Source organism: Bos taurus, chromosome 16 (assembly GCF_002263795.3).
Source record: "Bos taurus isolate L1 Dominette 01449 registration number 42190680 breed Hereford chromosome 16, ARS-UCD2.0, whole genome shotgun sequence".
Classification (NCBI taxonomy): domain Eukaryota; kingdom Metazoa; phylum Chordata; class Mammalia; order Artiodactyla; family Bovidae; genus Bos; species Bos taurus.
Genome location: NC_037343.1, coordinates 60722828 through 60738072, shown reverse-complemented (window position 1 = coordinate 60738072; position 15245 = coordinate 60722828). Strand labels below are relative to the sequence as shown.

At 36.2% G+C, this 15245-nt stretch overlaps 1 protein-coding gene across 5 annotated transcripts in view; it reads right to left on the bottom strand.

Annotated features, from left to right (window-relative positions):
• Nucleotides 1-15245, bottom strand: part of AXDND1 (axonemal dynein light chain domain containing 1) — a 79026-nt gene that overhangs the window by 43880 nt on the left and 19901 nt on the right. For all 5 annotated transcript variants that reach the window (XM_059875811.1, XM_059875810.1, XM_002694161.6 and 2 more), the window contains exons 10-14: nucleotides 14401-14541; nucleotides 13617-13721; nucleotides 5698-5818; nucleotides 1097-1198; nucleotides 84-247 (exon numbers count right to left, since the gene is read on the bottom strand). In XM_059875811.1, the coding sequence (XP_059731794.1) occupies nucleotides 84-247; nucleotides 1097-1198; nucleotides 5698-5818; nucleotides 13617-13721; nucleotides 14401-14541 (633 nt within the window). The remainder of the gene's footprint in view (nucleotides 1-83; nucleotides 248-1096; nucleotides 1199-5697; nucleotides 5819-13616; nucleotides 13722-14400; nucleotides 14542-15245) is intronic.

Here is a 15245-nt window from a genome sequence, read left to right as displayed (position 1 = left end):
GAGATATATAGAGAGAAAGATCTGGACTGAGTTATCAAACATGATGTCATATAATCAGAAAAACAAGATTCTTGAAGACCCACGAATTATTTCTGAAGAACTGCTGCCATTTGACAAGGCCGTCCTTCACGCTTTGCAATCTCTCCCTTGTAGCCTCTTCATTTCGCTCCACTTCCTGTTGAAATTTATTCACTAAAATTTTCCATTTCTGTGTCAACTTCTGCAATAGTGCAAGGTCTGAAGTGTCCTAGATAAAATGCATGGAATTGAACCACTTACTCGTTTATCCATGTAACAAATACTTACTAGCATGCACCAGGCCATTATTAATACTGTTAATACTAGAGACATTCATAGAAAATGGATCCAAAAATTGAACAGATATTCCTCTTTCAAAATATCAGTGATGCTATTATATAGTCCCTTTGGTGGTGAATTTTTCCACAGTAAAAAAAAAAAAAAATTAGAATCAAGATTTTTTTCCTTTGCAATATGAGCCCAGTTTCCTCACAGGACTTGGCAGGCTGGGCAGTACATTCAAAAAAACAGGAATTTCAAAGTTAAACAGAACGAAATGTAAATCCTAGTCATTTATTGGCTTGGGGGATATTATTTAATTTCAGATTAATTTTTCTTTTTCAAAAAATAAAGACCCTAATATATATCTCACAGGATTGTTGTAAGAATTAAACTAATTGACTAGTGTAAATGATTTGACTCTAGAAACATACTAAATGTCACTTCCTTTCTTTGCAACCTAATGTGCTCCCTGAATTTGCCCATCAGATTGCATAGAATACATCAATAATCCGATTATTTCAATGAACATAGTTAAATTTTTGTTTAAGCACTATAACTCTGTAAGTAACATCTACAGTGTTAACTTAGATAAATTACTGAAGTTGCTTGAATCAGAAGACAAATAAAAAGAAGAGCCTTTATTCACTTTTCCTTAGGTTTTTCATTCTGCCCCCAATAAAGCACAAATATAAACTATATTTAAAATTTAATCTATAAACTAACAAAGGCTTCTTGCAGTTTCAACCCTCAATAGGTGAAGTCTCTTTTTCCATGACTCAAGTGAATCGAGCTTTACCTTAGATGATAGCAGTACGATGAAATGCTTAGTATAATTATTCCAGCTTTTTTCATTGAGGTAAAGTCTTTTAGCCAACAGGACTTTATTTCTTTCAATTACCTATTTTTAGAAAGTACTAAAATTAGGAACCTAAAACATTAACAAACCATTGTAATTTATTAAACCCAAACCAATTTCACATTATCAATTTTTCATTGAATCATTAATTCGATTACAACTTCTTTTTTAAATCATGAACTAATTTGAATCACAAATCCATGTTTTCTTACACTACTGAACTGGAACCAAATTGAACATGGTATACAGCAGAGGCTCTCAAACAATTTTATCTCAAAACTCCTTTACACTTTTAAAAATTACTGAGAACACCAAAGAGCTTTTATTTACATGGATTATATAAACTGCTGTTTATTGCTTTGGAAATTAACTGAAATTATTTAAAATATACATTTGTTAATTCACATAAACATTAATAAACCCACTATATTTTTAAGTTTTTTCTGAAAAATAACTATGTTTTCTAAAACAAAAACTTGAAAAGAACATACAGTTTCACATTTTACAAATCTCTTAACGTTTCCTTAATATAATAGGGCTGTATTTTCATTTGTTTTTGAATTCAATCTGTTGTAATATCCCATACCATGTAGCTTCAAGAAAAATCCACTGTACATTCACACGAGAATGAGAGTGAAAAAGGCAAATATCAACAGTGTTACAATGAAACTCCTTTTGACCTCACAACGGGGTCTGTGGACCACACTTTGAGAACCACTGATATACTAAATCAATTATAAAGTCATTCAATGAATAACTGACTATTCAAGATACTGTGTATATAACGGTGAACAAAAGAGACATAGTCCTTATTTTCAGGGAGTTGACATTATAGCTGTTATTTCCTATTGTTCTTGTTGTTCAGTCACTTAAGTTGTGTTCGACTCTGCAACCCCATGAACTGCAGCACACCAGGCTTCCCTGTCCATCACTATCTTTCTGAGTTTGCTCAAACTCATGTCCATTGAGTCAGTGATGCCATCCAACCATCTCATCCTCTGTCACCCCCTGCTCTCCTTTTGCCCTCAGTTTTTCCCAGCATCAGGGTCTTTTCAAATGAGTCAGTTTTTCACATCAGGTGGCCAAAGTACTGGAGCTTCATTTTCAGCATCAGTCCTTCAATGAACATTCAGGGTTGATTTCCTTTAGGATGGACTGGTTGGATCTCCTTGCAGTCCAAGGGACTTTTAAGAGTCTTCTCCAGCACCACAGTTCGAAAGCATCAATTCTTCGGCCCTCAACCTTCTTTATGGTCCAACTCTCACATTCATACACGACTACTGGAAAAACCATTGCTTTGACTAGATGGACCTTTGTTGGCAAAGTGATGTCTCTGCTTTTTAATACACTGTCTAGGTTTGTCATACCTATTCTTCCAAGGAGCAAGCGTGATGATCTAATACAAAACCCTACTAGTTCAAGGTATTCTTCTATAGGAATCTCTTATCCGTGGTCAGTTAGTTCTCTACTGTTTAAATACTTCTAGATGAGGTAACTCCCTTGTTTTTTTTCTCCCACTGAACATACTAGTTCCCAGATTTGTTTCTTTTTTCTTTTAAATTAACATATAATTGAGACCCTGATGCTGGGAAAGATTGAAGGCCGGAGAAGGGGACGACAGAGGATGAAATGGTTGGATGGCATCACCTACTCAATGGACACGAGTGTGAGTAAACTCTGGGAGTTGGTGATGGACAGGGAGGCCTGGAGTGCTGCAGTCCATGGGGTCGCAAAGAGTCGGACACAACTGAGCAACTGAACTGAACTGATGTATAATATTACATGTTTCAGTGTACAACATAGTGACTGACAATTTTTAAAGGTTATATTCCATTTGTAGTTATTCTAAAATATTGACAATATTCTTTGTGCTATATGATATATTCTTGTGGTTCCAACCAGTCCATTCTAAAGGAGATCGGTCCTGAGTGTTCTTTGGAAAGAACGATGCTAAAGCTGAAACTCCAGTACTCTGGCCACCTCACTCAAAGAGTTGACTCATGGGGCAGGAGGAGAAGGGGTCGACAAAGGATGAGATGGCTGGGTGGCATCATCGACTTGATGGACGTGAGTCTGAGTGAACTCCTGGAGTTGGTGATGGACAGGGAGGCCTGGCGTGCTGCGATTCATGGGGTCGCAAAGAGTCGGACACGACTGAGCGACTGAACTGAACTGAACTGTGGCTTATTTTTCTATACATATTAGTTCATACTTCAATTCCCTGCCCCTACCTTGCCCCTCCCCCTTTCGCTCTCCTCACTGGTAACCACTAGTTCATTTCTATCTGTGAGTCTGTTTCTTTTACAGGTTTGTTTCTTATATCATATACCTACTGTCAGAATTGTTTCTCTGGACATATCAATGTCTCTTTTAAAGTTCTGCATCAGAATAGAACTTTCATGTCAGAGATGAGATCTGACTATTCCAGAGGAAAGTGGGAAAACATTTTGAATGTGTTTAGCATCATAATTTTCTGTTAATATTGTAATTTCCAGATGTGACATTAGGCAATCAACCAGGAAACACTGAATACTGTATTGTGGGACATTGCTATAATATTTTCCTAAAGCATCTTGTCATCGTCTACAGGCTGCCATATTTCAATTCAGTTGTCATCTTGGGTACCAAAGTATTAAATAATAGAACCAAAGTGACTTATCCAGTGATCGTAATACAGTTACATCATTTAAAAAAAAGAGCCACTTTCGCTAGTTTATTAATATCTAATTAAAGTTGAAAGTTTTAACACATTCACAAACAACAGAAATAGAATACCTGCTCATACTCATAGGTTCTGGTGAAAAAGAGCCCTTAATTGGGCAATAGGCAGGTACCCAGTAGAGAAGAAACAAGAGAAAAAAATACAACTTTTCCTTTTCAAGGTTTATAATAGAATAGTTGCATTATTCATCAATTAAATATATATCTTCATTTCTAAAGATTTTGTCTACATGAAAACAACCTAAATGTCCAATGATAGATGAATGGATAAAGAAGATGTGGTACACACACACACACACACACATACACACATACACACACACACATGCACACAAACACACACACATACACACACACACAAACACACATACACACACACATGCACACAACCACACACATACACATGCACACAAACACACACACACATACACACAAACACACACATACACAAATACACACACAAACACATATACACACTGGGATATTACTCAGCCATTAAAAAGAAGGAAATGCCATTTGCAGCAACATGAATGGACCTAGAAATTGTCATACCAAGTGAAGCAAGTCAAACAAAGACAAGTATCACATGAGGTTCATATGTGGAATCTAAAAAAAAAAAAGTGTACAAAAGAACCAATCTACAAATAGAAATAGAGTCACAGATGTAGAAAACAAATATGGTTACCAAGGAGGAAAGAGGGGATGGAAGGGATAAATTGAGACATTGAGATTGATATATACACACTAATACATATAAGACAGATAACTTGCAATGACCCATATTGGAATAGGATTTTTAAAAAAGTGGATATAGGTATACATATAACTTATTCACTTTGCTGTACAGCAGAACTAACACAACATTACAAATTAACTATATTCCAATACAAATTAATTTTTTAAAAATAAAAATTAACAAAAATTTTTATGAAGATGTGGTATGTATACATATATATATATATATACACACACACATAATGAAATATTACTTAGTCATTAAAAAGAATGAAATAATGCCATTTGCAGCAACACGGATGGACCTAGAGATTATCAAGGGCTTCCCTGGTAGCTCAGCTGGTAAAGAATCCGCCTGCCATGCAGGAGACCCCAGTTTGATTCCTGGGTTGGGAAGATCCGCTGGCAAAGAGATAGGCTACACACTCCAGTATTCTTGGGTTTCCCTGGTGGCTCAGCTGGTAAAGAATCAGTCTGCAATGCAGGAGACCCGGGTTCAATCCCTGGGTTGGGAAGATTCCCTGGAGAAGGGAATAGCTACCCACTCCAGTATTCTGGCCTGGAGAATTACAACTGAGTGACTTTCCCTTTCCCTTTCAGAGATTATAGTACTAAGTGAAGTCAGAAGCAAAGACAAGTAACATGATATCACTTACATGTGGAATTAAAATAAACACAAATAAACATATCTACAAAACAAAAATAGACTCAGAGATATAGAGAAAAGATATGTGGTTGCCAAGGGAGAAAGAGAGTCAGGCTGGGAAGGATTGGGAGTTTGGAATTAGCAAATGCAAACTATTATATATAGGACAGATAAACAATAATGTCCTATACTGTATAGCATAGGCAGCTCTATTCAATATCCTGTGATAAACCATAATGGACAAGAAGATGAAAAAAGAATGTCTATATAGGTATAACTGAGTCACTTTGCTGTATGGCAGAAATTAAATACAACATTGTAAATCAAGTATACTTCAATAAAAATTTTAAAATAAAACAAAATTTTTGTCTAGATTATTGAAAATTATAAAATGAAACTTTATCTAGCCAAAAAGGAAGTTGATTTCAGATGAAACAACCTTTACAGATAATTCATACGTAGCTGAGCTCCAGATATCTCTTTCCGCCATTAACTGTTTAATATCACTCTCCATCCTTTCTCTTTGTAATGTATATAAGTCATGATATTCTTCTACAATTCTAAAAGAAAAATTAAAAAACAGATATATAAATACATATCTCAAAAAAATAACTTTGTTCTAAAGCAGGCAATCTGTTCCTTTAAAACTCATCATAAGGTAATTATGGCATAACTGCTGGATATGTTAGTAACATTGATATACAGGGAAATAGAAGAAAAAATATTCACATTTTATGTATAAATCTTACAGAGGTCTTAAGGAAAAAGATTAATATATTGTTCCCTGCTCTAAACACTTTTCATCGTATTCTTCTTTATTCTCTAGAATTTTCACACCATGGTATTCCAGTGGTATAATAACAAGATATTTAATAAAAAATTCTAAATAAATGTAGTAGTAATATAACTGTTTTTAGCTTTTTAGAATTCTTTACTAAGAAGATACAAAGGCACAAAGCCCAATAATTGTGAGCTATATTTTTAAATTATATATAATTAGCATAAGATTTAAAGAAATTCTATACCAATCAAAAGCTTAAGTTTAATTAAGTACCTTTATCTTAAATCTTTTTTCTTCATGTTTACCAAAATATATCTTTTCCTTCTAACTGAATTAAAAGCCCTTCCAAGATTAAATACAAACACAGAAGTTATAAAGTGATTGGCAGCTTTTCACAAACCTTTTGAAACACTTCCTCCTAAAGAATATTAGTTATTCCCTGGTGGCTCAGTGGTGAAGAATCTGCCTGCCAATGTAGGAGACGCAGATTCTATCCCTAGGTGGGGAAGATCCCCTGGAGAAGAAAATGGCAACCCACTCCAGTATTCTTGCCTGGAAAATTCCATGGACAGAGAAGCCTGGTGGGATACAGCTCATGTGGCTTCAAAAGAGTTGCACGTGACTTAGCAACTAAACAACAACAAGGACACTAACTTTTCCGAAAGAATAAAAAGCTAGTGACATAAAATTCTTCTGATTTCATTGAAAGCCATTAGCCACTAACATCAGCTCCTAAAGCCTCCTTCTATTCGGAGGCTTCGACTTGTTCAAACTGCAAAAAAATTAATCACCGTAGATGTCACATACATGCAGATGAATATACACGTAAAAATTCAACAAGCTATAAGCTTAACAGCTACACACTAAAATTAATGCACTAGCTATGCACTAAAATTAATGACCCTTGTTTATAACAGCCAAAGAAAAAATGCAGAAATAACTTTAATGTCCAAAAACAATGGACTGGCCAAATAAAATACAGAATGTAGCTCTCTGATGAAAATACTCTGTTGCTAATTAAAGATCATGTTCTTAATACTGTATTAATACTTAATACTTAATTAGCATTAATTAATATTTTATATAATATATAATATAGTAACATAAGACTTAATAATTAATACTTAATAAAGTATTAATACTTAATACTGTAGGAAAAATGTTTGTGTAAAACATAAAACAAGAAAACCCAAATTATAATGGTCTATATTCAGCTTTATGATTTAAAAAAAATACATAGAAAAAAGAAAAACATAATGAAATAGTAATAGTAGTTAACTCTAAAAGAATTGTGAATGTTCTTTATTTTCTTATTTATGTGTGTCTGTATTTTCCAAATTTTCAACAAAATAATCATTATAAAAATATTACCTGTAATTTCTAATCACATGCAAAACATGAACCATCCTACTTCAGAACCATCAATGTTTAAAGAAAGTGAGACCTTTTTCCTCTCTTTTCTTCCCCTTCTCTTTGATTTTAGAAGATGTTTTGTTCTTATGATGGACATTAGCACAAAAGAAGGTCTAGTTTATTTTTTTAATTCATTCAACAAATATCTGTTTAGTGCCTGCTATATCCCAAGTAATATTCAAAACTAAACAAAAACTAAAAATAAATTTTGCCCTTATAAAGTTTATTTAGAAGAGCTAATAAATAAATTAAAGTAAAACATACTATATTAAGTAGTGATACTGCTGTGGATAAAAATAAGTCAGATAAAGGGGATTAAGAATATGAAGTGTATTACAATTTTAAATAGAGGGATCAGGAAAGACCGTATTGACAATACATTTGAGCAAAGGTTCAAAAGAAGGAGGGAAGAAACCATACAGCTGCCTGGGGGAGAAGGACTCCAGGACCTAAAGCAGGCCACCGTAGTGTGTTTAAAGAACAGCACAAAGACAAGCAGATTTAGAACAAAGTAGAAGTCAGAGAAATTCTGGTAGGAGGAGTCCTGTGATTTTTTTAAAATGGTCTTTTACTGTAAGATAGGGAGGTACTGAAGAATTTTGAACAGAGAAATGACATCATTTGAGTCAAGTGTTAAGAGATCACACTGGCTGATGTGTGGAGAACAGACTCACAGAGTGTAAAGCCAGAAGTAAAAAGGCCATTTAGAAGTTTATTGTAATACCCCAGGCAAGACATGAAGATGGTAGTACTTAAAGTAGTGACGATTCTGTATATATAATGAAAGGAGAGCTGACAGAATTTGCTAATGGAGACATGTGAGAGAAAAAAGGGATCAAGGATAATGCCAGGACTTCTTGCTGGAGCAACTAGGAGGAGGGAGTTACCATTAACTGAAAGGGGAGGAGAATGTGGGAAGAGCAGATTTGAGGGGGAAGAACAGGACTTCAGTTTGGAAATGTTAAGTATCTAAGCAAAAACGTTAAGTCTGTTGAATACATGTCTGGGATTCAAAGAAAAGACTGAAGCTAGAGATAAAAATTGGTGTACATGGGTGAAGCTGGAGATAGAAATTTGTGAATTGAGAGTATATAGATGATGGCATTTAAAGCCAGGAAACTGAATAGATTCTCCTAGGAAATGAGTATAGAAAGAAGAAAGATCCAAGAATGAGCACGCCAACACTTAGAAATTGGTGAGATGTAGGCAGAGAAAACAAACTTATGGTTAACCAAAGGGAAAAGGGAATGGAGTAAGGATAAACTGGGACTTTGGGATTAGCAGATACAAACTCCTATATATAAAACAGATAAACAAGATCCTACTGTATTAAACGGGAACTATGTTCAATATCCTATAATAAACCATAATGGAAAGGAATATGAAAAAGTATATTTATATATATATTCTATCTCCAGCTTATACATATATATATATATATATATATATATATGTACACACACACACACACACACACACACACAAAGCTAGTGGAGGCAAGAGAATCCCAGTTGAGCTATTTCAAATCCTGAAAGATGATGTTGTCAAAGTGCTGCACTCAATATGTCAGCAAATTTGGAAAACTCAGCAGTGGCCACAGGACTGCAAAAGGTCAGTTTCCATTCCAATCCCAAAGAAAGGCAATGCCAAAGAATGCTCAAACTACCACACAATTGCACTTATCTCACACGCTAGTAAAGTAATGCTCAAAATTCTCCAAGCCAGGCTTTAGCACTACATGAACCATGAACTTCCAGATGTTAAAGCTGGTTTTAGAAAAGGTAGAGGAACCAGAGATCAAATTGCCAATATCCGATGGATCATGGAAAAAGCAAGAGAGTTCCAAAAAAACACATCTATTTCTGCTTTACTGACTATGCCAAAGCCTTTGACTGTGTGGATCACAATAAACTGTGGACAATTCTTCAAGAGATAGGAATACCAGAACACCTGACCTGCCTCTTGAGAAACCTGTATGCAGGTCAGGAAGCAACAGTTAGAACTGGACATGGAACAACAGACTGGTTCCAAATAGGAAAAGGAGTACGTCAAGGTTGTATATTGTCACCCTGCTTATTTAACTTGTATGCAGAGTACATCATGAGAAACACTGGGCTGGAGGAAGCACAAGCTGGAATCAAGATTGCCAGGAGAAATATCAGTAACCTCAGATATGCAGATGACACCACTCTTATGGCAGAAAGTGAAGAAGAACTAAAGAGCCTCTTGATGAAAGTGAAAAAGGAGAGGGAAAAAGTTGGCCTAAAGCTCAACATTCAGAAAACTAAGATCGTGGCATCTGGTCCCATCACTTCATGGGAAATAGATGGGGAAACAGTGAAAACAGCGTCAGACTTTATTTTTCTGGGCTCCAAAATCACTGCAGATGGTGACTGCAGCCATGAAATTAAAAGACGCTTACTCTTTGGAAGGAAAGTAATGACCAACCTAGACAGCATATTAAAAAGCAGAGACATTACTTTGCCAGCAAATGTCCGTCTAGTCAAGGCTATGGTTTTTCCAGTAGTCATGTATGGATGTGAGAGTTGGACTATAAAGAAAGCTGACTGCCAAAGAATTGATGCTTTTGAACTGTGGTGTTGGAGAAGACTCTTGAGAGTCCCTTGGACTGCAAGGAGATCCAACCAGTCCATCCTAAAGGAGATCATTCCTGGGTGTTCATTGCAAAGACTGATGTTGAAGCTGAAACTCCAATACTTTGCCCACCTGATGTGAAGAACTGACTCATTTGAAAAGACCCTGATGCTGAGAAAGATTAAGGGCAGGAGGAGAAGGGGACGACAGAGGATGAGATTGTTGGATGGCATCACCGACTCAATAGACATGAGTCTGGGTGGACTCCAGGAGCTGGTGATGGACAGGGAGGCCTGGCATGCTGCAGTTCATGAGGTCGCAAAGAGTCAGACACGACTGAGTGACTGAACTGAACTGAACTGATACACACACACACACACACACACACAACTGAATCACTTTGCTCTGCAACAGAAACTAACACAACACTGTAAATCAACTATACTTCAATTAAATAAATAAATAAATAGACATTGGCGAGATGAAAGGAACCTGTAAGGGATATCAATAAGAAGGAGCCAAGAGTAAAGGAGTAAACTAGGACAGCATAATATACTAAAAGACATTGTTTTAAGTAAAAGCAACTGGTCAGTTATGACAAATGCTGCTGGTAAGTCAAGCTAAATGAGAATCGAGAATGGGCCTTTGGATATAATAATACAGAAGTCAATGGTGACTCTGACAAGTGCAATTTGGTGGAATGGTGTGGTCGAAAGCCTGACTGGAGTGGGTTCAAGTGATAATGGGAGGACAGAAAGTGGAGAAAAGGAGTATGACAACCTTTTGAGGAAGTCTGTTGTAAGCGGAACAGAGAAATGAAGCCACAGCTGGAAGGGGATTTGTCATGCTCAGAGACTTGGAAGTGTTTATGTATGGCTTTTGGGTCTAGGGAAGGGTGGTTTTCTTTTGTTATTATTGTTTTTAAGATGAGAGCAATTACGGCATATTTATATACTGATGTGACTGATAAAGTAGAGGGAAATATTAATATACAGGAGAAAGAGGGAACATTTGCTGAAAATATCAAGAGTACTTAAGAGCGGATGTAATAGGACACAAGTGGAGAGACTGACCTTAGAAAGGAGACAGTTTATCCATAGTGAGAAGGAAAGCATGAATGTATGAACACAGATGTAGTGGGGTGGGGAGATGTAGAGAGAACTGAGCTCTGTCTTCAATTTCCTTCTGTATTTAAGAAAGCAAGGTCATCAGCTCAGAAAGAGAATAGAGAGGTAGTACCAGAGATCAGAGGATAAAAGACAGAGTATAAGGTAGTTATTTACTAAGATAACAAGGATGACTCAGCTACAGAAAACAGTAGTACATTCAGCGGACAAAAGATGATCAAGGTACCCCTCATTCTAGCAAGCGATAAAACAGATTACAAGTCAGAAAGTTATTTTTGAATTTATATTTTGTATAAATTTGTGTTTTTCTTGACATTTAGAAAATACGGTCACTCTTTAACATGTTAAAAAAAAAGCAAAAGATAATGCTGGATTAAAAGGCACAGAGAATAAGATACAATGTGTGGTACTAGCTTGGGTACTGGTTTGGACAACCCAATGTAAAATTAATTTCGGGAATAATTAAGAACGTTCAAATAAGAATTGGGTGGGGACTTTTCTGGTGGTCCGGGGGTTAAGACTTCATGCTTTAAATGCAGGAGTCCCAGGTTCAATCCCTGCTCAGGGAACTAAGATCTCACATGCCACACAGTGCAGCCGAATAAATAAAGTTTAAAAAAAAAAAAACAGGTATGGATTATTGACTGAAAAAACAGGCTAATAGTATGTACAATACAATTTTGGTTTAAACAATGCACATATGCCCATATACATAGAAAAATAGATCCATAAGAATATACACTAAGGTATTTACAGTAGTAATCTATAGGGAGTGAAATTGTGATTTTTTTAAAATTTATGTTTGATTGTCTGTATTTATTGATTTTCTTAAAAGGCACACGTACTGTTTCTATGATAATATTTTAAATCAACTAAATAAGAAATTAAAATGCAATCAGATGTATCTTTTGATACATACCCAAGAGCTTCCTAGTAATCAGAACTCTAACAGAAAGTGAAATAGAATAGAAGTTAGAAAACTACAGCCTGTGGGTCAAACCTGGCCCATCGCTTGTTTTAGTATACCCCATGAGTTAAGAACTTTACTTTAAAAATTTTTTATGTATTTGATTTACTTTTTAACAGTTTTCAGTGGTTAAAAAACAATAGAATAATATTCTGTAGTAAATGGAAATGTTATAAATTCAGATTTCAGTGTCAGTAAATAAAATTTTATCGGAACACTGTGATGTTCTGGTATTGTCCACTACAATGGCACACATTTACAAAGGCAGAGTTGTATTAGAAACTGTATCTCACCATCTGGCCCTTTACAGAAAAAGTCAGCTAAGCCCCTGAAATAGAATAACAACATTAGGACCTCAGTAGAGTCACTAACATCTAAAAGAGAACTAGACGCACATTACTAACTACTAACTTGGAAAATGCAAACAAAAACTGGATACATTTTCATATTTATAAGACTATAAAAGATATGTGCAAAAGGGAAATCTCATACACTGATTAGAGGATACACTGGTACAACTACCTTGGGGAGTATCTGGTAACACCTAGCCAGATCCGGTCCCATCACTTCATGGGAAATAGATGGGGAAACCATGGAAACAGTGGCAGACTTTATTTTGGGGGGCTCCAAAATCACTGCAGATGGTGACTGCAGCCATGAAATTAAAAGACGCTTACTCCTTGGAAGGAAAGTTATGACCAACCTAGATAGCATATTCAAAAGCAGAGACATTACTTTGCCAACAAAGGTCCGTCTAGTCAAGGCTATGGTTTTTCCAGTGGTCATGTATGGATGTGAGAGTTGGACTGTGAAGAAAGCTGAGCACCGAAGAATTGATGCTTTTGAACTGTGGTGTTGGAGAACTCTTGAGAGTCCCTTGGACTGCAAGGAGATCCAACCAGTCCATCCTAAAGGAGATCAGTCCTGGGTGTTCTTTGGAAGGACTGATGCTAAAGCTGAAACTCCAATACTTTGGCCACCTCATGCGAAGAGTTGACTCATTGGAAAAGACCCTGATGCTGGGAGGGATTGGGGGCAGGAGGAGAAGGGGACAACAGAGGATGAGATGGCTGGATGGCATCACTGACTCAATGCACACGAATTTGGGTGAACTCCAGGAGTTGGTGATGGACAGGGAGGCCTGGTGTGCTGCGATTCACGCAGGGGTCGCAGAGTCTCAGACATGACTGAGTGACTGAACTGAACTGAACTGAGCAAGACAAGGCTAGAATATGCCATGACCCATAATTCCACTTCTAGGTTTTACATCCCTGGACAACTTTCATACAAGGAGACACAAGATGTGTATTACAACAGTATGTGAAAGAGTTAACATATACAGTGAGCTTTATGTATATTAACTCCTTCAGGAACTGCCGTAATTTTAAAAACCTTCAAATTCTTCTAAAAAATTTTATTTCTTGAAAGAAGGCGTGAAGCAAATATGACATAATGGCTAACATTTGGTAACTCACCTGGCATTCTTTTCAGCATCTAAAAGAGCTTGTGCCAAATCTCTGTGGGCCTTCTCTGCTTCCTTTGTTAATTTTATATCATGTGCCCGAACCAGACACAGTTCCCTGAAATAGAGCAAGCCAATTTTACAGTCATAGCTGAAGATTTTGAAAAAGTTTCTGCCTAGGAAATCAGATTTATACTCAGGAATCTTCTCAGTTATCATGTCTATATCTCTTCCCAGTTTTTCTACCCTATAAACCAAGGCAAGAAATCTAGTGTTCATTCAAGTGAACTCTAACCAGGTTTAGCCATGGAATCAGACAGGCTAGAAGAGGCAGAAAGAAGATGTGGAGAGCTCTCTAGAATGGAGTGAAGGCAGCCAAGGCCTTAAGGCTTGCTCTATCCTACCCTCTGGCATGTCTATTCTATTGTTTTCACTCCTGCCACTAACATCTTGCCACAAGGTTAGCCGATCACAAAATGTGATAGCTATTATACATACTGCTTATTCTCTTCGGGATTTGAACTTTAATATCCATAATCATGGCACTGCTCTGTAAACCAGATTAAGATAAGCATCTCTATTTTGGAAGGAAGAACAAGAGTCTTTTCCCTATCAAATACATACACACAGAGCCCTAGTTTTGTGTTAACCTATGTAACCCATGTCTCTACATCTCTATCTAGGCCTTTCTGTTGCAAAAAATGAAATGAGAGTAAGAGAGTCCTTTACTCATTCTACTTTCCCTGGGTATCTTTTACTCTCTTTAGAGACAAAGCTTTGATAAGCACAGCTGTTACCTGGTCAGTTCCTCAATAACATTCTTAAAATTGTACAATTCTTCTAAAATGCGCTGGTCCATCACTCGCTGAGTTACCATGTCTTTGTAGAAGTCAATCATCTGCCGGGCAATTTGGTCAAGCATTTGTACGTACCGCTCTCTGCGTGAGAAAAAGGAAAACAAGACATCAGGCAGAAAGGAAAAGGAGCCAGAAAATATGTGAGATAGAAAAATAATTTTAAGGAAAGAAATAGTGAACAGACACTCATAAAAGCTATGTGCGAAGAACAAGCTAGAAAAAGAACTAGGCTGTGAATTCTTGCCATGCTCCTGAATGAATTTTGAATGCCGAGTGAATGAACTATGGAACATAATGTCTGAGATGTAAAACAAAATAACGACTTCTTTTATTTCTTCTTCTAATTTAGAAACTCTATGAGGATAAAAATTACGTCTTACATATTTATTCATTTACAACATCTGACAGTATCTTGAATACAGTGGGACTTTTATAAATTAAATTCATGAATAAAACCACTTTTCTCAAATTGACCAAAATGTTAAAGGACACCAACTGTAAGTCCCTAAGTACAGTAAGTAATTTCTCTTGCTTCTGAACAACATCAAACAAAATATTTGGAAATGATTCTAGATGATAAACTATGAATACCATAACTGAGAAGTCTTCATTTATTTTAAGTGATCTAGGTATTATATTCTAAACACTGAGACCCCAGGATTATAATATCTTTGAGTTGGAATAATCATTTAGTTGAATCTCTCACCCCCTGACAAAAAGAATTATCTACCCCTTGCTTACACACTTAAAGTGACAGGGAGTTCATCAGCTCAGTGTGCAGCTCA